We start from the raw sequence: 22,014 nt of genomic DNA, 5'->3' as shown, positions 1-22,014 counted from the left end.
CAATATACAGTAGTACTCAAACTTTAGCCAGAGCAGTCAGGCAAAAGAAAGAAATAAAGGATACATTTAAGAAAGGAAGAAATAAAAAACTATCTTTATTTGCAGAAGACATAATCCTTTACATGGAAGTACCAAAATATTCCACCAAGACTCCTAGAACTACAATAATGAACAAACTTGGTAAGGTAGCTAAATACAAAATCAACAAAAATCTATACCATTCTTGTACACTGATAATGAACCCATTAAGAAAGAAAATAGGAAACAATACCATCCACAACAGCCTCAAGAAAAAGTACTTCAACTACTTAGGAATTAACCTAACAAAGAAAGTAAAGACCACTGCAAGGAAACTACAGTATTCCGAAAAAGAAGATCAAAGAAGACATCAGAAAATGGAAAGAATTCTCTGTCCTTGGATAGGCAAAATCAACATTGTCAAAATGGCCACACTTCCAAAACTTACAAATAGATTTAATGCAATCCCAATCAAAATACCACCGGCATTCTTTGTGGAGACAAAGAAAATAATCCTAAAATTCATATGGAATCAGAAGAAACCCAGAATAGCAAAAGCAATCCGGGGCAACAAAAACAAAGCAGGAGACATTACAATCCTGGATTTCTAGTTATATTACAAAGCTACAGTGATAAACAAAGTATGGTACTGGCAAAAAAACAGAACTGAACTGTAGATCAATGCAACAGAACAGAGGTCAGAGAAATAACTGTTACAGTCACATTCAGCCATTTGATCTTTGACAAAGGACTCCAAAACATACTGGAGTAAAAGACAGACCCTTTAGCAAATGGTGTTGGATTATCTAAATATTTTGTTGTTGGTTGTTGGGAGTAAGTCTACATAATTTTGGAGAAAAATTATTTCACAATTAAAATTATGATTAGGACTAGTTTTCCCACCTACAGGCCAGCTATGGCATGTCAACATAACTCCATTTTCGCCTCTGGTCACATCTAAAACCTCAATGGTCCGGTGATGCTGTGATGCTCCAGGCAAGATTAAACCAGCTGAAGACATCCTGGGGTGAACAAAATTATCTGCATAGTTTCTCACTGTTCTAGGATTATCTTAAGCTGCTGCCCTCTCAGGCACCGGTTGTATTTGTTTACTGAATGAAGGTGCAGCAAGCTTGAGGTCTTTCATCTTTGCTGCCCAGAGCAGCACTGATCAGGCCCAGAGCTCAGCTTCTACTCCAAGTCTCATATCTGTCCATATTAATTAATTCACCTTGTGCTGCTGTGGCTCACAGAAGACAAAGACTTACTGCAGAGGTACTACTAAGGTCCCCTTTCCCTATTCACTATAGTTAGTTGGGGGTGATTTTTTCTGAGACAGTCTTTCCCACTCTTTTGACTGTAGTTCAGGTTGGCCTTGAACTCACTATTTAGGCTAGCCTGGCCTCAAACTCACAGTGATCATACTGCCTCAGCCTCCTGAGTGCTTAAGTTACAACCATGAGCCACCACAGAGGGCATCAAAGATCTAAACATTAAAACACAAATACTTAACCTGCTGAAAGATAAAAGAGGCAAGGACTTTCTTAATAAAAACCCAACCACACTGCTGGGGATTTAGCTCAGTGGTTTGGTGGCCTGCCCTGCAAGTGCAAGGACCCAAGTTCGATCCCTGGTACCAAAAAACAAGAAAAGAAAAGAAAAAAAACCCCAACCACACAAGATATAACATCTAGAATCAACAAATGGGGTTATATCAAAATAAAATGTTCTGTGCAGCAAAGAAAGCCAACAGTGAAGATACATACTACAGAATGGGAAAACAATTTTGCCAGCCATACCTCAGGGAGAGGACTAATGTCTAGAATATATTTAGAACACAAAAAAATTAGACCCCTCAAAATAAAAGATCCAATCAAGAAATAAGGAACTGAAATAGACACTTCTCAGAAAAAGTACAAATAGCCAACACATACCTGAAAAAATGTTCAAAATCTTTAGTTGTCTTAGTTACTTTTCTCATTGCTGAAACAAAATATCCAGCACCCAAAGTTAAAGGGAAAAGGGCTTAGTTAGCTCACAGTCTGTAGTGGTTTCAACTCATAATCAGTTGGTTCTAAGGCAGGGTGACTTGGCATAGGGGCTTCACAGGCAGGTAGCAGAACCACTGAGCTAAATCCCCGGCAGGATTAGAAATTTAATAAAAGAGAAATAAATGTTTATCTCCAGGGACAAGGTACAGGAAAACTATTTGTATTTTACACAATTCAACAGAGTTTTAAATTTTTCAGAAGCATTTGTTACATCACTACTTTATTATCATTTAAGAATTCAATTCTTAAAAAGAATTCATTTCTTCATATGGTTTTTATCTTCGTTTTAACACTAGACTAAGCTCCATAAACACAAAGAATGTAGATAGCCTTATTCAGTTACATCCTCTACAACTAGTACAGTACATAAAATATAGTGTTTAATAAGTATTTACCAAATAAATAACTTTTATATATTCTCTGTATGTTCTGGATTGAGCACGCCCTACTTAAAAAATTTTAAATTTTATTTCATAAAGGGAAGACAAAAAAATGGTGTGATTCTGTAATAACACAAAGCCAGGCATATTGGTGTGCACCTGTAATTCAGCACTCTGAGAAGTTGAGGCAGGAGGATCACAAATTTGAGCTCAGAGTGAGCAATTTAGTAAGAATCTGTCTCAAGATAAAGAAGGGTGCCAGCTTTGGTGGGGCACACCTGTAATCCCAGCACTTGGGACGCTGAGGCAGGAGGATTGTTCAAGGACAGCCTGAAATACATACCAAGACCCTGTCTCAAAAAACAAACAAACAAAGAAGATTTTTAAAAGGGGAGAAGAGCAGTGATATTTCTCAGTGTAAAGATGCTGGATTCACTCCCTAGTACTAAATTAAAAAAAAAAATCAATCTCTCTTTCTTCCCCTTCCCTCCCCCAAAATAAATGTCTGGCAAGTAAAGAAATAATCTTTAGCTACCTATAAAAATGGACCATCTGTTCTTAGTTACTATTTCCAAAGGGTTCAAAATAGGCCATCACTAGTACATCAAAAAATGAATCCTAGAGAATTCTAAATTGGAATTTTGGAGCAAGAAATTCCTCTGTTCTCAGGAATAGCACCTTCCCTGGCAAGAGGCCTCTAGGGACTCTTCCTCCATGATAGGAAACCATGTAACTGCCTGCTTCTCTGTACCACTTCACCTGCAGGAAAGGTGACACATCTCTATCGCAATCATTTCCCTTGGGAAATAGAGGGGCTCTAGGGAGAAAAATGAAACGAATTTATATTTCTATGTGACACAAAAATAAAACTAAGTGAGAGATAGGATAATAGCTGCTGAGAAATAGGAATGAGACTTACTGAGGTCAAGGGAAAAAATAAAGTTGTATAGATCTTTACATTAACAAGAAATTAAAATGTATGTTCAAAAAGTTAATATCCAGTAAAGTACTTTAATACTCAAGAAAAAAGGCTCAGAAGATCGCTATGGTTTTGCTATGCTATTGCTAATCTATGTTATCCAGGGGTGTAATCAAAGCATCTCAATACAGTACTTTTAGCAGTACTGTGAAATAGTATTGTCTAATGTACCTTAAATATTAAATTTGTGCTTATCTAGACACATTTGGCAGGTATGTAATTATACCTGAATACTTGCTTTCAACAAAAGCTTCACATTGGTTCTATTGTCTTTTCAGCCTTGGTAGTTACTGCATTGCTACCACATCGTTTTGTATGATGATATTTCACTCACACTGTTGATGATATTTCTGATGAGCTTCATAGTAGGCCTCTCTGTTCCCCCTTGGCCAAATTGTTACACTATATATCATTCCCTTCCTTTCTAGGGGGTTGAGATCAATGCCAGTTAGGACAAAACTTATACAATTATAGGAGAGTAGCAATGAAATTTTAATTTGATAACTGCTTAAGATACTGTCTATAGTTATGCACAAAAACTATACATATGAGGACAATTAAAACACCATTTCTTGGCCCAAAGAATAATCGTAGAAACCATTTAGTATAAGAACTTTTGTGGGGGGGGGTTACTGAGAATCAAACTCAGAACTTTGCACTTGCCAGGCAGGTGAGGTGTCACTGAGCTAAATCCTAGCCCCAGTATAAAAACTTTTAATATCAACTCTCTCACAGCAAAAAACTAAACAAACAAACAAACAAAAACTTAAAGATATATACTCAGTTAAACAGCTACCTGAGAACTTCCAAACTGAGATCTAAACAACCTCTATTCCGCCGGGCATGGTGGTGTATGCCTGTAATCCTAGCACTCGGGAGGCTGAGGTAGGAGGATCGCTGTAAGTTTGAAACCAGCCTGGACTACATAGTGAGTTCCAGGTCAGTCTCAACTACATAGTGAGACCCTGCCTCAAAAGAAATCCAAAAAAAATTTTTAAAAAGCCTCTATTCAAATTTTTTTCATTTCTATAGCTTATAAACTATTCAACACATTGAATCAGATTAGTAACAACCTCAAAACAAAGTGCTTCCAACTTATTTCATCACCTATGTTTGTATTTAAAATCAAATTGGCACAGACAGGCGTAGTGTTGCACACCTGTAAGCCTAGCACTTGGGAAGCTGAGGCAGGAGGATTGCCTTGAGTTCAAAGACAGTTTGGGCTACATAAAGAGCTCAAGGCCAGCCTGAACTGCATAGTGAAACTCCGTCTTAAAAAAAAAAAAAAATCAAGTTGGCATCACGTACTACTACTTGTCACAGAAGAGCCTTGACCATGTACATGACATTATCTCTCAGACCTCACAGCCTGTGCTCTATAAATAAAAGTTTCCCAGTACTTGAAGAATCCTGCAGGAATATTTTTAGCATATTTTCATATTGTAGTAGTGACCTTTAGTAGGGCAGTATCATTCCTCAAAAAAATTAAACTTAATTTAGACTATTGCTTTGTGTTACATTTATATTTAATTTGAAATTTTCTTTTGGGTAAATAGCTCTTTAAGAGCTAAATCTAAGAAAATTCTGCCCATGTGAAATAACATAATACTTGGGTCATACACTGGCACTCTGGGCCTGCAAGAATTTTTTTAAAAATGGGCCCAAATTTACTCAAGCTTATAAACCAATTTTAATGCCTGTACAATACCAGATAAGCTCCTATAATTAATTTTACCTTATATAATATAGGACACTGCACAGCCTACGGGATGAAACACCCTGAGCTTTCTTCCAGTGATTAATCTCTGGCATGGTAACCTCGCAGCTTTAGTTTGTACAGAAGCATACTAGGGGAAAGAATCTGAAAGGTTCCTTCCAAGAATCTGTATCATTGGATATCTACTAAACACCTCTTACAGGCTAAGGACAGGAAATTAGGAGGCTCTTCAGCCTCTGGGGCTTCCCTATAGGAGCTGTCTAATTTGGCTTGGCGTAGCCATGAAATGGTACCACAAGCTAACACACAGTAAGTTTAGAGTGACTAGGGAAACTCAATTTTCATAGGGCTTGAAAGGACAGAGAAGATTTGTAGTTGTCTTTGTCATCTTCAAAATACCCCAATTACAAGTTATTATTACCTACAGAGAAGCAGGAACGAGAAAGACACAGAAGCGAGGTGAGGGAGGAATGGAAGAATGAAACTAATGTTTGTTGAATAACTTAGGTATCATATATTAGAAGTATTTTAATCTCTTAACACAACTATTTTATTGAAGTCTTATACTTTCTTTTGAAGATGAGGAAACTGAAGTTTAAAAGAAATTAAGCATTGTTCACATTACACTGCTAGCAAAAGGGCAGAGCCAGGACCTAAACCCTCAACAGCCTGGCTCTAAAGCTTTTCTACTGTAACATGCTGCCTCTTGAACCATACTTGAAAGCACATAACAGTGCTGTAAGGCTTTACACAAGAGGTCAGTAAGAAGACTTTTACACCATAATGGCTATCCAATTAAAGTTAGACAAAATTAAAACTGTGATAGAAACTGCCATCTCACTGTTGCAACCTCTTACAGTACTAAAAGCAGAGGTGGCCCTGGGGAGTGGACAGCAGAATGATATACAGCACAAAAAGCTCAGTGACAAGAAATTCTAAGGGTGAAATCAAAGGCAGTGCTGAGGAAGTGCATCACAAGCTCTGTACTAGAGATGAGCTAAGCAAAACCAGAAAGGTATTAATGGCCAGGAAAAACAGAGTCGAGCTCAGAGCATGACAGATGAAAGATCAGAAAAGGATCAAGGTAAGAAGACTGTCAGACTGAAAACCTATTTAATATTTAAGGTGGTGGTGCAGTTGTTAGGAACTGGGGCGATGCAACAGAGTATAACGGCTGAAATAAAGGAGGCTGTGTACTTATGATGCCGTCAAATGTTAAATTGGGAAGCAGTGCTATGTAAATCAAGCTTCCTCATCTGTAAACTAGGACAAAAATGCCAATTTTACAAAGTGTTTTTTTTTCTTTCAGTCCTGGGGATTAAACCAAGGGCTTCCTGGATGCTAGGCAGTTCTCTACAACTGAACTACATTCCTATCCCTTTTAAAATTTTATATTGACTCAGGGTCTTCTAAATTGGCCAGGCTGGCAACTTCTATTCCCCCTGCCTCAGTTTACTGAGGAGTTGGGTGTTCCAAGTATACGCCACCATGCCCACCTAATCAAATCACTCAAGGAACACACTCTAGCATAGCAGTAGACAGCACATGTATTTTAATAAGTAAGTTTCTGCCTTTATACAATCTTCTCTCCCAAAAAGAAGACAGTTAACCTCAAAGTATTCACATGGCTGTAATCCCAGCATTCTGGGAGGCTGAGGCAGGATAATCACCAAGTCTGAGCCCAGCCTGGGCCACAAAGTGAGACACTAAAATAAGAAAGAAGAGGGCTGGGCATGTAGCTCAGTGCAAAGGCCTTGGGTTAAATCCTCAGTACCACAAATACAAAGTATTCAGTTGGCCGGGTGTGGTGGCGCACGCTTGAAATCCCAGCACTCGGGAGGCTGAGGCAGGAGGATGCTGTGAGTTTGAGACCAGCTTGGGCTACAAAGTGAGTTCCAGGTCAGTCTCAACAAAGTAGTGAGACCCTGTCTCAAAAAACCAAAAAGAAAACAAACAAACAAAGTATTCAGTAAACATCAACGAAAAAGCAACCTGTCAACTCTCTGCTCATTAATCCTTCAATTATTTCTTCATTTAATTAACATTTGCTGAACACTAATAGAATATTAGCCACTAGGTGAGGGAATGGCAGGAATAGTTGCATTACTGGTAATGGCAACTAACATGTATCAAGTTTTTACTACAGCTGGGCGTTGTTTCAACCAGTTTACATTTAACCCAACTGCCAAAACAACTGTGTGAAGTAGGTACTTTTATTATCCTCATTCTATAGATAAGGATCCTGGGACTCAGAGACAGTGAGGGGAGTGATAAAGGTTAGTTAAATGGTGAGTAGCAGCAGTAGCACTAGGACACAGACCAGACATGCTGGCCCCACAGTAAAGTTCTTCCGCACACTGAACTACCTCTAGAAGAGTCTCTGGCACTCAAATGATCATTTAACTTTATATTTTTAAATGTCCTATCCTAGGAACTCTTTCATATTTACATGTATTTTAAAATATTTTAAAAGTTATCAGAAGTCTAAGACCTATGCCCAAGCCTGAGTCCTGATGTAGGACAAGGTGAGGTACAGAGAAAGGGTTAATAACATCTGTTTCTACAGTTCCATCTTCTAAATAAAAACAAAATCTGTGTAAGCCACAATATATATATGCTCTTTCATTGACGAACAAACATAGGCAAGTATCTTCCATTCAGCAGAAGAGACACTCGTTGCTTCTGTCACCCAGCGTCTTTTTTCTCTATTTGGACTCTGTGTGGGGCAGCACAAGGTAGACACACACACCTTCTTCCCTAAGAGCAGTGTGTTTCTGCTACTGGCAGTAACAGCCTAGCTCCATGGTGGAGCTAAGGATTGTGAAACTGGACACACAATGGAACTAAGGTGATAAGCTACCCTGTTAATCTTATTGAGGTCCGAAAGGAACAACCACCTTCTATCCGTTCAGAATTCTTACAATGTAAAGCCAAGATTTCTGCAACCAGCTAGCTAACCACCACAAAAGGGAAAACTTACCTGAAAACAAAGCCAAATCACAAGAAATGGAATTTAGAAACAAGCACAAAGGATGCCCTTAGAACACATAAACCATGCCTCAACTAGATTGCCTTTTTCTCCTTGAATCATTTTGAATTGAATTTTCTTTCAACTTTATCCCAGTTAGTGTTATTACCATACTAACCAATGCATATAGCCATAGCTAAATCCTAAAACAAGGAAATAAGGTCAACCTCTCAGTATTTATCTATTAGGTGTAATTCTATAATTTGGTTATTAGCAATAACCAACTATTGATGCTAAATATAAAAAATAAATCTGGCTGGGTATGGTGGCACACACCTGTAATCCCAGCACTCAGGAGGCTGAGGCAGGAGGACTGCAAAAGTTCAAGGTCAGCCTGAAATACATAGTGAGACCCTGTCTCAAAAAATCAAACCAAACAAAATAAGAATCTGATACATTTTAATGTGACATTTTTCTTTTAAGGCTGCTTTACAATGTCTTCTTTCAAGACAATTTTCATATTTTACTCCACAGAAAGCAGAAAATAAATGACCATGACTTTACTATGTAATAACGTAAAGACAAAAATAAGCAATTCAGGGCTGGAGATTTAGCTCAGTGGTTCCACCACCTGCCTCACAGCACAAGGTCCTGAGTTCAATCCCCGGTACCAAAAAAAGAATAAGCAATTCAACAGCAACTAAAAGTTCTCATTATATTATCAAAGTTATTTTTTAAAAGTATAAAACAGAAGAAAAAAATAAACACTAACAGACTCTCCAGAAAGCATTAAAGACTCTTACTTGAAGCTGGAGAGTATGGCGAAGAATTGTTTCTTCTAAGGCGTGGATCCACTTCTCTCGCTCATCAGCATCACGAGCTAGAATGAGTGTAATAAAACATTATTAACCTCTATGCTTTGTCTCCACATTTGAAGATAGAATTTTAAAGCCATCCTTCTAATAGAGGTTTTAGTTATGCCATTTTCTTAATAGATTCATCTGATCTGCCTTATCTAAATATCTAACATGATACAGATACATCTAAGCAGAAATGCAACAACTTCTAACAAAAGACAGAACTATCACTAATATTAGTATGTTACATAGCTGACCAACCTTTCCACTAAGAACGACCAAAGCTAGAGTGATTATTAAAAAAAAAAAAAACCCGTTCCATCAAAGAATAAATAATTTTTAAAATGTGGTCTATATACACAATTGAATGCTATTCAGCCATTAAGAGCAAAAGCAATTAAATTCTGTCATTTGCACCAACATGGGCAGAACTAGAAATTGTTTTAAGCCAGGCACAGAAACAGGTACCACAAGGCTTTACTCATATGAAATGTTTTTTGTTTGTTTGTTTGCTTGTTTGTTTTTGAGACAGGGTCTTGCTATGGTAGCCCAGGCTGACCTTGAAGTCACTGTGTAGCCTAGGGTGTCCTCAACTCATGGTGATCCTCTTGCCTCAGCCTCCCAAGTGCTGGGATTATAGGTGTGTGCCACCATGCCTGACTTCTGCCTGTGAATTTTCCATAACTGATGGAAGATGTATTATAAATAGGTACTAATAAAAACAAATATTTTATAAAGACAAAATTGATGAAGCCGAGTGCGGTGGAACATGCCTGTAATCCTAGCACCATGGAGGCTGAGGCAGGAGTATTGTCATGAGTTGAGGCCAGGGCCGGGGATTTAGCTTGCCTGCCTGAAAGCTCAAAGTCCTGAATTTGATCCCCAATACCAAAAACAAACAAACAAGCAAGCCATGAGTTGAGGCTAGCTTAGGCTACACTGTGAGTTCAAGGCTAACCTGAACTACATAGCAACACCTTGTATCAAAAAGCCTACAACAACAAAAAACTTATAAGACATTAAACTATGGATTTCAGAAGCCCTAGGAATCCCAGGCAATTTATTTACTACAACATTTTTTGCAAAATATTGAAAATATTCTTCAATACCCTACACTGGAAGGTTGGGGATTTAGCTCAGCGGTTCAGTGGCCTGCCTTGCAAGCACAAGGACCCAAGTTCAATCCCCGGTACCCAAAAAAAAAAAAAAAAAAAAAAAAAAAACAAAAAAAAAACAAAAAACAAAAAAAAACCTATATTGGAGAGGCAGGAAATTGTGGAGTACTATGCAGGTATAAAAAAGATTAGGAAAGCTTCCTTTAGAGTGATTTCCAGATGTACTATTAATGAAAAAGTGTATAAAATTTAGTGTAAGAAATATGCATCTGTTAGGTAGAAATATTGTAGGCAATCAGACAAGGCTGAGCCCTCAAAGTCAATGCAGAGGATGAGAACACATGAAGCTGTGGCTAAGTCTCATTCCATGCCCTTCTTGCTGGACAAAGCCTGTCATCAAGGGATAACAATATACTTCTCCACACTCTGGAGATGGTGTATGACATGGATAGAATGAGAACCAGAAATTCCAGTCAGATTCAAGCCCTAACTTCACTGTATTTGTGTGACTTCAGGAGGAGAGTACCTAGTAATGCCGAGTTGCAGCTACATATTTTAAAAAGGTAAAATAAGAAAGAGACACAACAACACTGGGGATCCAATGAGGTCACAGACTCCTCTGGATGAAACAATTTTCATACTAAGAATCACCTGAATTTTTCACCGTGTTGATATTTGTGCCAATGGTGCAGGAGCAATGGAGGTAAATCTGCCCACATGGCACCAGACTTCACCAGCAGTTGTTCTACTCTACCACATATTTATTCTTGGGGGAGGAGGATTCCTGACATTTTCTCTTGAAGAAGTAGTAAACACTACCAAAACTTGACCCCTGTGTACATACTGTTTAAAAGTCTGTGACAGGGCTGGGGGGTTAGCTCAGTGGTTCTACTGCCTGCCTCTCAAGAGCAAGGACCTCAGTTCGATCCCCAGTCCAAAAAAAAAAAAAGGTCTGTGACAAATGAGAAGTACACATAAAGCACTTTCACTGCACATCAGAGCCTAATGATTATCTCAAAGAAAAGAACTTGCACAATGTCTGAGTTTGTGACCTAAATGGCATTTACAGGACATCATTTTACTTGGGAAATTTATCTCAAAGAAAAGAACTTGCACAATGTCTGAGTTTGTGACCTAAATGGCATTTACAGGACATCATTTTTTACTTGGGAAAAAAAAACCCCAAACTGACAATGTATCTTATTCACACAGGGGTGTCGGGCAGATATTTCCCTAAAAATGAAGGAAGTGAACCTGAAATTTCAGGGAAATCTGACAGTGTTTGTTGCTAATTATAAAATTCAAACTTTAAAATAAACAATGGAATCTTGGAAAGCATGTATTTATCAACCACATGACCTCGACAGACCTGAAAACATAAAAGCCTTTTCTGATAAGTTTGGGGCAATATCAATAAATACAATGGTTTTATGTCATTTCATGAAATGTGTGAACATTTATGTCACATCTGCATAATTCGGTTATGCAACATTTTCAAATGATGTTATAAAATCATATAGAGGGTAAAGGATCCACTCAGAATGAATCCAGACAAATAAATTTTAATAGAGTATTTCCATATATCAACTGCTTAATACAGTTTCAGCTCCATGCTGCAACTAAGCTTCAAGAAACTATCATCTGGGCTGGGTGTGATGGTTCACACCTGCAACCCTAACTACTTGGGAAGCTGATGCAGGAGGATTCCAAGTTTGAGGCTAACTTGAACAACTTAGGAAAAAAATAAAATATCTCTAAATAAGATAAAAGGCGTTGGGAGATATGTCTTGGGGTCAAAGCACTTGCCTAGCACGTACTAGACCCTGGTTCAACCCCAGTGAATTAAGGAAAGAAGGAAGGGTGGGAGAGAGGTGAACTCACACGAGTTTTTATAAAGTACCAAAGAATATTCACAATTTTCTTAAAATACTCCTTTGCTAACTACACATCTGTATTAGGCTGAATTTTCATGTATTTCAATCATAACAACCCACAATTCAGTAAAGAAGCAGATATGAGAATCCAGCTATCTTCTATTAAGCGTCAGATTAAAGAGAATTGCAAGCATGTAACACAATGTCTTACTTTTAGGGAAAGGGGCTGAGAAAAAGTTATTTTGTCATAGAATATTATTAGCGAAATGAGTTCCTTACTGTTATTTTTAAATAAATGTTTAAAATTTGTTTTAATTGCTAAACTGGTAGCTAGTAATAAATACGCATAAACTCAAGTTGTTTGGAGTCATAATTTTTTAAATGTACAAGGATACTTATACCAACAAGTTTGAAAACTGCTGGTATATAACACATGTAACATCTTCATTATTTATTGATTGCCTCCTCCACTAGACTGTAAACTCCTGAAAAACAGAACTCTGTCAGTCATCTGGTGCTGGATCTCTGTGCCTTGCAAACTCTATAGTGCCTTGCTCATTACATATTTGTGAAAAGTACATGAGAAGCAGGATGAATGTGAAATAAAAACATTCCACTTAGATAATTAGGTGGTTCACGGTGCAGTTGGCTATAATTTGGATTGAGTTTGGACATGCTGAGTAGTCAGAAGCTATTTTTTAAAAGTAATAAAGTGGGCTGGGTATGGTGGTGCACGCCTGTAATTCCAGCACTTGGGAGGCTGAGGCAGGAGAATTGCTGTGAGTTCAAAACCAGCCTGGGCTACATAGTGAGTTCCAGGTCAGTCTCAACTACATAATGAGACCCTGTCTCAAAAAAAAACAACCAAACAAATAAACAAAAAAAGTAAAAAGTGGTATGCTGTGAGAATGATCATTCAAGTCTAAAGTAATCTAAACCAATGTTTAGATATTCAAAAGGTGTAAGTAAGAGTCATGGTTTAAATAAACTATCATAGTAAGCACATAGGAGAGGTCAGATCAGAAAGATCTCTATACCTTATTACACTTTGTGAATACTTCTACCAAAGCATCTATAACATTACAATGTTCCAGGTAATTGTTTTATGGTATTTACTCTTTCCCTTGCTCAGCTGTGTATTCTCTGAGGTCTAAAATGGAATCTGATCCACATTTTCTTAATTCTTGAAGCCTGACATTTTCTTAGAAACTAACTGGTACTCATAATTAAAGGACAAATGATAATCTGTCATTTACTCAAATGATTATTTTCTCAGTGAGATCTCCTGGCCACCATGAAGTCTGACCCCTAACCAGGCATTCCTAATTCCTGTTATCCTGCTCTATTTTTTCTTTGTTGTACTTATCCCTTCTAACTTATGACTTATTCATGTTTATTATTTATTGTCTGTCCCCTGCCACTGGAATTTAAGCTCCACAAAGGCAAGGATCTTTATTTGTTTTATTAACGTATCCCAAGCCTCTAGAATCATGTCAGGCAAATAAATATTTGTTGAGCAAGGAATAATTATCCATTGATTTCATTACTCAGTGAAGGATTCCATTTTTATAAGTGAAGTCTAAGAACAGGTTAGATTTCCTAAGAAATTACTGTGCTTGTTTTATAGACTTTTAAAGCTGCCATATTGGCTCTCTCAAAAAGTTTATTAATAGTTTTAGCTGAAGTCTCCAAAACTGTCAAAACAGACAAATATTTACAAAACTGCTTCTTCCTCAAATTTTTGCTTTGACTACCTGAGACAACATTATGAGTCTCCACAGAGTTTGCATTGTACTGGGTTAAGTGGATATTGATTCAATCAAAGAAGCCAATGGAAACCATATGTAGAATAATGGATTATTTTCAATTGCTTCTATAATTACACGCTTCTAAGTCAAATTATTTCTAGTAAATGAAAATCGTCACCAAGTTGATATGTAAATAACAGTAATTTTAGCTCCTGTAGAAGATGTTTTCGTACAACTTTTTTACCCCCCTGGTTCTGGGGATCAAACTCAGGACCTCACACTTGCAGGCTGATACAGTACCACTGAGGTAAATCTCCAGCGTTTTCTAACAACTTTATCTCTAGGTTTTAGAGAAGACAATTTTGGAGGGCCACTATTCCTTAAACTTGAACTTGAGAAAAATCAGAATTTTCTCTAAGACTGAGAGAGGGTAGAAAACTGTTGGGAATGAGATGATTTTAAAGAGCTCATTTAGACATTAATAAGAAAAATGCTTTTGCAGAGCAGTGATAGGGAAAAAAAAAAGGTAAGAAAAAATGTAAAAGCACTACAGAAAGTGTGAAGGTAAGAAGTGATAAAGACCAGCCATGTAATCATCTTGGGGGACAGAGAAAAGATAGAATCCAATGAACACAGTGCCTCAGATATAAAGAGAATGTTGGTAATATAAAAGTAGGGAAAGAAAAGGCTTCAAAATTATTTAGCTGGAGACATGGAAGTAGTGTTTCACAAAACAGAACAGTAGAGGAAAAAATAGGTTAGAAGTCACAGGATGCCAAAAGTTTTACTTTGGGTTTGAAATGTCCAATTCAATTAATCCTGGTATTTGGTAAGCCTAATCTCTTTGAAAACTCAATTTTAATAAATTTTACTAAATTAATTAATAAGGAATACTGCAATATATGTTACTAAAAACTATTACCTTCTTAGGAAAAGCTAAAAAAAAAGAATCTATCTTTAGTGTATTCTGGTGAAGGAAAGGGAAAGAGAAATGAAAAGCTAAAACCATATTTCAGTTCATGAGGAGAAATACAGAACCTCAAAAGTAATCTCCACTGATTATCAAGGTTGTTCAGAAAGGAAGAATGAAATTATACCATCAAGTTAATCAATTAAAAAAAGAGAAAAAAATTGTTGACTATTAGAAAATTTAAGAAGCCAGGCATGGTGGCACATGTCTGTAATCCCAACACTTCAGAGGCTGAGGCAGGAGGATTGTTGGGGCCAGCCTGGGCTACATAGTGAGACCCTGCTTCAAAAACACCAAAAAAAAGAAAAAGCAAATTTAGGGAGGAAACAAAAACAAAGCAAATAAAATATTTCTAAGAACAAAGAGAATCTGCTATTTAATTTCTTTTGTTTGCTTTTGAGATAAACAAGACTGAGAAAGACATGGCCTAACAATGTGACAGAACCATATCGATAAGATATTGTAATGATTGATTCATGGTAAATAAAACGCTTAGAGTGTTCTGAGTAGATGTTGTGTATACACCAGGTTACAGAAGCCCTTTAGACTGGAAAACAAAAACAAAAACAAAACAGTATCCAATTTTTCTTTTGTTATGGTGCTCGGGATCAAACCCTGGGCCTTGCACACCCTGGGCAAATGTTCTATCTCTGAGCTACAGGCCCAGCCCTCCAAATATTTTTTTTCAGGTAAAAAGGAGAATGAAGGTATTTCTCTTTGACCTCCAAAGAGTCTCTCTCCAAAGAATTCTGCTTAGGGCACAGAGTTATCAATAAGCTACTTCCTTCTTTCTCTATATTTAGCTGTACACTGTTAACAAAATATCTTTGTCTTTCTTTCAAAGAGTGCATATTCCCAGACTAAGGCTGTAACATAAGCTTAGATATAACTCCAGTATATCCCACAAGCTTTAATCCCATCTTGTAAAACAAGACTTAGATACAGCGAAACACCACTGATTCAGCATTCATTATAATTTACACCAAGTTACTATACTTAAACCAATACAAGTGCCTTCATGTCCTACATTTAGTCTTCTTTGGGCAAGACTTCCTCTGCAAATGAATACGTATGAGAAAATATGTTGATTTGTCTCCCTCATCAACCTGGAAATACTCCCACAATTGACATAGTAGAATTATGAAGTCAGAAAACAGGAATAAAATGAGACAGGGCACAAGTCAACGTCTGACTCTTTTTGTCCTTTAAATCCATACAGGGGACATCCCCAGGCTTTCATCAGGCCAGCTTCCTAAGCTCCCTGCAATTCAGTGACAGATCTGCTCAACCCATGTCTCACACCACCATTTCACTCCTGTCTCTTCTCACCGATGTCACAGCCCCCTTGGCTCAGTTGGCCACTGCCCAATGGCAAGCTTGAATGTGGATACACACTAGGACAAGAGAAATTATGACAACCCAACCCATCGGACACTATGAAAACATTAATAATACTATCACAATAAGACCCTTGCTCTTCTGCTTTAGAGGGAAAGAAAGGAGCAATGAAGTTAGAGCTGCAAAGTTAGGGGACATTGCTTACATGTTTATTTTTGAAAGTAAGAAATAAAATATATGAATAAATATTATGTCTAAAAGGCAAACTTCTGTTAAAGACTTTAATAGTATTGTGGCAAGTGTTAAACAAATACGTTCTACTTTAATGCATATTTTCAGATACACATTACTATACAACAAAGGAAGTGCTTTTCATGATAAATCTTCATTTTCATGCTAATACCTACCAAGCAATGTGTTCCAAACAACAAAACCAAACGTAATATATATTAGTGATTTCTCAGAAAATAAGGTTAATTTCCTTTCTAAGAGAATTTAATAAAAAGATGAATGCTCCAACAACAATAACCAGGAAATGAGCAAGTCACCAAACAAGAAATAAACACACTAAAGTATATTTTTGAGGGACATATTGAAGTGACATACTTTCAAGATTCTAATACTCATCATGCTGATGAGGAGTATAAGTCAGTAGCTGTCTTTAAAAATTGAGGATGACTGCTTCCGTAATATTAAAAATATGCCTTTTGTTCTGACAAATTATTTTACGAATATTTACCGTTAAGCAGAGATTTGATTAAAGATGCACGAACAAGGATATTCAACACAGAATGATTTAAAATAGAGGGAAACCTGTTGTTCAAATATGATTATTCATAAAATAGAATATTATTCTTTAATCCTAGCTACTTACTAAACCAAACGGTCCTTAATTGAACTTGGAAAGATTACAATTTCAAATATTTAGGGAGGATTTTGAATAGAAAATAAAGAACAAGGAAGTGTACCAGTGAGGTTGAACCCTCCTAATATAACAATCTCTTCTCTCTCTCTCTCCTCTCTCCCTCCCTCTCTCTCTCTTTCTCTCTCATACTGGGGATCAAACTCAGGATCTTGTACTTGCAAGGCAGGCAGTAGCACCACTGAACTAAATCTGCAGTCCTAGAACAAACTCTTAATATTCAAATGCAGCAGCATTTCTCCACTGAATACTCATTGCGTTTATAGCATATAGTTACAGAATTAATGTACAGCTGATTTATTTCCCTTACATGAAATCGATAACCTATTTTTTGTTTTACAGAAAGGTTATCACATAAAAATAAAAAAATATAAAGCTCCAAGGGAAAAATTTTAAGTCAACAGTCAATATAAGATAATGGCATCTGTTTATTAATGATAATGCTGAGATGATTCACAAAGAAAAGACATTTAGGCCTACAATCATATTTTAGTCTAATTTACTATCTATTCTTCTAAATGATTAATGAAGCAGACAAAACATTTTGAGTTTATTGATGTTAATGCATTGGGGGCAGTGTTTCTTAATATACTTGATCAATATAACTTTTCTGAATTAAAAACTTATCTATACCACTGGGTTGTTCACAGTACACCTGCATTTTAATAAATGAGCAGGCTTTAATGGACTGAGTTGAAAAAGCTGGCTATCAGACCAACCACAAACAACCTCCATTAAGACTTAGTTCCTGAAAGCTCATATAATTTAAATATCTTTTTTTAGTATATGTTTGCAATGCATAATAATTACATTCATCATGGGGAATTGATACACATATATATCATATCTTAATCATTTTTACTACCTTTTCGCCTTCCTGTCCTTCCCTCTCCATCTATCATAAATCCCCCTTTTAATGCTTAAAATTCTATTCTGAGCTGGGCATGGTGGTGAACACCTGTAATCCCAGTACTCAGGGAGGCTGAGTCAAGAAAATCACAAATTTGAGCCCAACACAGGCAACTTAGTGACTTAGAAAGATCCTGTCTCAAAGTAAAATAAATAAATTAGAAAGGCTGGAGATGTAGGTCAGAGTGAAGGTGCTGAGTTCAGTGCCTTAAAGTGGAAAAAAAGTTGTATTTTGTCTGAAGAAATTTATATTACTCTAAAGTACGTACAAATAAATTTATAAACAAATTCCATAAATGAAATTATTTTGGAGATTATACTGCTTAAAAGATGACTTCAGTGAAGTCCTTTGATAGAAAAGGATTATACAATGAACTAATCACATGCATAATCCTAATTTCCTTCTCTAAACTGTTCTATAGGCTAGGTCACAGTAAGAGAACAGATAAGCTGAATTGAAGGTCAGATCACTTGGATCTCTATGTCTTGCTTCTTTCTATAAATTCAGTTAACTGTGTCCAATGCAGAGGGTTGTTAAGAGAATAAACTGGAACAAGATACAAAACTGGTGGATGCACACCTATGGCTGTCAAACTTTAAAGTGTGTCAGAATCACTGGAGAGGGTCCAATCCCAGTTTCTGAGACAGAAGGGGAGGAAGGGGGGCAAGAATCTGCATATGAAGCAGGAGGGTTGAAAGTTCTAGTGCAGCTCTACAAGCAAAAATAATTTCATAGTAGGAGTTATGTAAATTGTCTACATTGCCTGCTAATTAGTGACTGGTTCACAACAGATTCAGTAGCAGTACTACTGCTACCACCACCACTACTGCTGCTATTTCTACTAATAATGGAACATGAAGAACATTAATCTCACCATATTTTAAATTTTCACCAAACTGCATTGTTAAAGTTCCTTATATTTTATATTAATTTCTTTTCTGATAAAATAATAGAAGTTCATTATAAACGAGCTGGCAAATCTCTTCAATAACTTTTGTTAGCAACTAAGAGAATGGCCTTAATCGCTTCTTGGCCTTTTGGTTAAGATCAAGTGAGAATGGCCTTAAAGTACAACTGTGTTTAAAGTCCAGTTCTACCTCACATTAGCTATGGGTGTGTGGTCTTAGTTTCCTTCTCTATAAAATAGAAACAATAATAGAACCTGTTTCATAAAGTTATGAGTAGGTTGTGAGAACTACATGACTTATAAAGGTAAAATGTTCAATAGATCCTACCACAAAGGAAACATTTAACAAACGTTTATCATCATTATTATTATACCAAATGTACCATCAGTAACATTATGAATCATTACATATACTAAATTAGATAGGTATAATTTTGGGGGGGTACTGGGGATTAGATAGGTATAATTTTATTTGAAGGTAAAATTCAAATAACTGAATGTTTTCAATTATTACTGTAAACTATAAACTATCTTGTCTTCTCCTAGGTTGAGCTATATGAACTGCTGAGATAAGGCTACTTTGGTTTGTTTTCTGTTTTTTGGTAGCAGGGGTCAAACTCAGGACCTTGTGCTTATAAGGCAGGTGGCAGAACCACTGAGCTAAATTCCTGGCTAGGCTACTTTTGATCTATAAAAACAATAATTGCAGACTTGGGGTTTCTAACTTGATACATTTGCCTGACATGTTCAAGGCCCTGGGTTCGATCACCACCTCCACAAAACAAATAAATGAAAAACAATAATTTCAATAAAACTTGTAATAAAAAATAAAAGAAAAACAGTAATTTCATATGGTTGAAACTAACAGCTTTCATCATCCTAACCTTTCTGACCATCCCACTAAGTCTGTTGGCAGTTCCAGCCTACAAAGTTTAATCCTCAGCTTCCTTCTCATTTTGATTTCTCTGTGGCTTTAACCAAAGATTGAAAATCCAATGGTTTAAGGTATCTCATACTGTGTTCAACCAACAAAAAAAATTTTGGTTTTAAATCTGAAGATTCAACATAGGGCCAAAAATTTTTTTTTTCTTTTAAATCTGAAGGCTTCTCTTTTAAAAAGTGGACACAGGACTTCTGGGAAAATGGAGGAGTGGTGAGCAGCAGAGAAAGAGCTTCTCTGAGATTTGGTGTCCTCAAACTGGAATTAGCAGCATAAGAAGGAAGGAAGCAGATCCTCAGGACCCAGGAAGGATCTGAGGTGAGAACTGAAGTCTACAAAAAGAATGAAAAGAGAGACTTTAACGAAGAGGAAAAGGGAGGCAGCAAGCAACACTCTCCCAGAGCCTGAACTCTCAGTGAGGGAATGGCAGGCCAAAACTACAGATGCACAATGACTACTGACAACCCCCAGAAGCCCGCACAGAGAAACACACCAGTGGAATGGAGCAGTGGACAAACTGGACTGCAGGGGCTGGTGAGTTATCTGGATTCAGACCTCACCCAGGAGAATTGATTGGCTGGTAGCCATCTTGAAGAGGGGCCAACTGAGCTTGGAACTTAGAATATATGTGGGCCGACTCCATCTAGTGGCTTCCAGTGCCTGAGTGCAGGTGCTGAGTTCAAATTAGCCAGGAGGTCAGGGAGCAGAGTTCAAGCAGGTAAGAGACACACAGACTGTTGAAGGCTCAAAGAATCCAGTTTCAGCCTCATAACCAGAAACCAGCCTGAACATCAAAGGAAATAAATGAGCAGGCTGCCTGGGATTATCCACTACACCACCCTGAAGCTGCAGCTAGCTTGCTGGGATTCATCAGTTTGGCTCTGGACTCAGTTTGCCCACATTGCCTAGCAGTGACAGCAGAGACACACCTTGAATTGGATGTTTTTTTTTCTTTTCTTTGTTTTTCCTTTCTAATTTTTTGTTGTTGGTCTATTACTGTTTTTATTTTTTCCTTTTCTCTTTCCCACCCATCAGCTTCACCAGTTTCCTAAAGTTTATCCTCCAGCCTTGCTTCTGACCTTGTCCCCTTCTATTTCTGTTTTTCACCCCCTAGCCCCTTTAAGTCTTCCCCCCAACAGTAAAAACAAAACAAAACAAACAACCACACCATATTAAGGGCCACAATTGGCCATTTTCTAGACTGTATTTGTCTATTGTTAATGTTGATTGTACTATTTTAGCAAAGGTGACATAATTGTGCTAATCAGTTGTTCCTCCTGGTATACCAAGACTGAGATTGCTTATGGGTTCTTTAAAAAAAAAAAAAAAAAAAAAAAAAAGACCTATAGGCCAGTGCCAAAGAACTGGCAGCTGGGCCAAGTAGGCAGAAACTTCTCATCCCCAATAAACTGAAGAACTATGGTCCTGCAACAGACTCAAAACCCAAAAGCTAGCTACACCTGGAAGATGCCTCTGAGTAGTAGTCATTTCCTAAGGGTTCTGAATACTGGCATAAAGCAACTCACCATAAGCAATTTATAAGCATCAACCCAGGATCAAACTTAAAAAAAAAAAAAAAAAGAAAGAAAATGACAAGACACTTAAATAAGATGCAACCCCCATAGACTGTCAACTCACCAAAGGCAAATCCGAGGCACAATGAAGTGGAACGATCTGAAAGCCATCCACCAGGACTCTGAAGTGGTAACACCAGAATTAACAAAGCAGATGAAGGAGGCTCTAGAAAAATTCAATCGGAAATAATTTCCCAGAGAGCTAAAGAGATGGTGACCAGAATGAAAAATACAGATTAAAAAAAAAAAAATAGAGGAGCTCAGGAATATGATGACAGCCATGAAAACCCAGAATAGGAAAGAAATGGAATCCATGAAAGAGATTCAAATGGCTATGTAAGAGATTAAAAATTCAATTGAAAGTATATGCAGAATAATGAGCCAATGCGAGGACAGACTAAAATACTGAATACAGAATTGCAGTTAGCAATCAGGAAAAGAGATTTCTTAAAACCAGCAAGGGACCATGAGAAAACAATTCAGCAGCTGCTAGATGATGCAAAGAAGAATAACATAAGATTGACTGGAATCAATGAAAAAGCAGGAGACAGCCCAAATGTCATTAAAAAAAAAAAAAAAAAAAAAAAAAAAAAACTGTACTCAAAAGTAAAGGCAAAAAACTTCCCAAACAGGGAAAAAAGAATTCGACATTTAGGTAATTGGGGCATATAGGATTCCAATTAGCCATGATCAAAAAAAACTTACCCAGGGCAGGGGATTTAGCTCAGCGGTTTGGTGGCCTGCGC

At 37.1% G+C, this 22,014-nt stretch overlaps 1 protein-coding gene across 7 annotated transcripts in view; it reads right to left on the bottom strand.

Annotated features, from left to right (window-relative positions):
- Osbpl9 (oxysterol binding protein like 9) overlaps nt 1–22,014 on the bottom strand; it is a 142,007-nt gene that overhangs the window by 55,466 nt on the left and 64,527 nt on the right. For all 7 annotated transcript variants that reach the window (XM_033767555.1, XM_033767557.1, XM_033767556.1 and 4 more), the window contains one exon: nt 8,917–8,993. In XM_033767555.1, coding sequence (XP_033623446.1) covers nt 8,917–8,993 — 77 coding nt within the window. The remainder of the gene's footprint in view (nt 1–8,916; nt 8,994–22,014) is intronic.

The sequence above is a fragment of the Fukomys damarensis genome, unplaced genomic scaffold, assembly GCF_012274545.1.
Source record: "Fukomys damarensis isolate Sample0158 unplaced genomic scaffold, DMR_v1.0_HiC HiC_scaffold_23, whole genome shotgun sequence".
NCBI classification, from domain to species: domain Eukaryota; kingdom Metazoa; phylum Chordata; class Mammalia; order Rodentia; family Bathyergidae; genus Fukomys; species Fukomys damarensis.
Note: the sequence above shows the minus strand (reverse complement) of the source record. Positions and strands in the feature narration are given on the sequence as shown.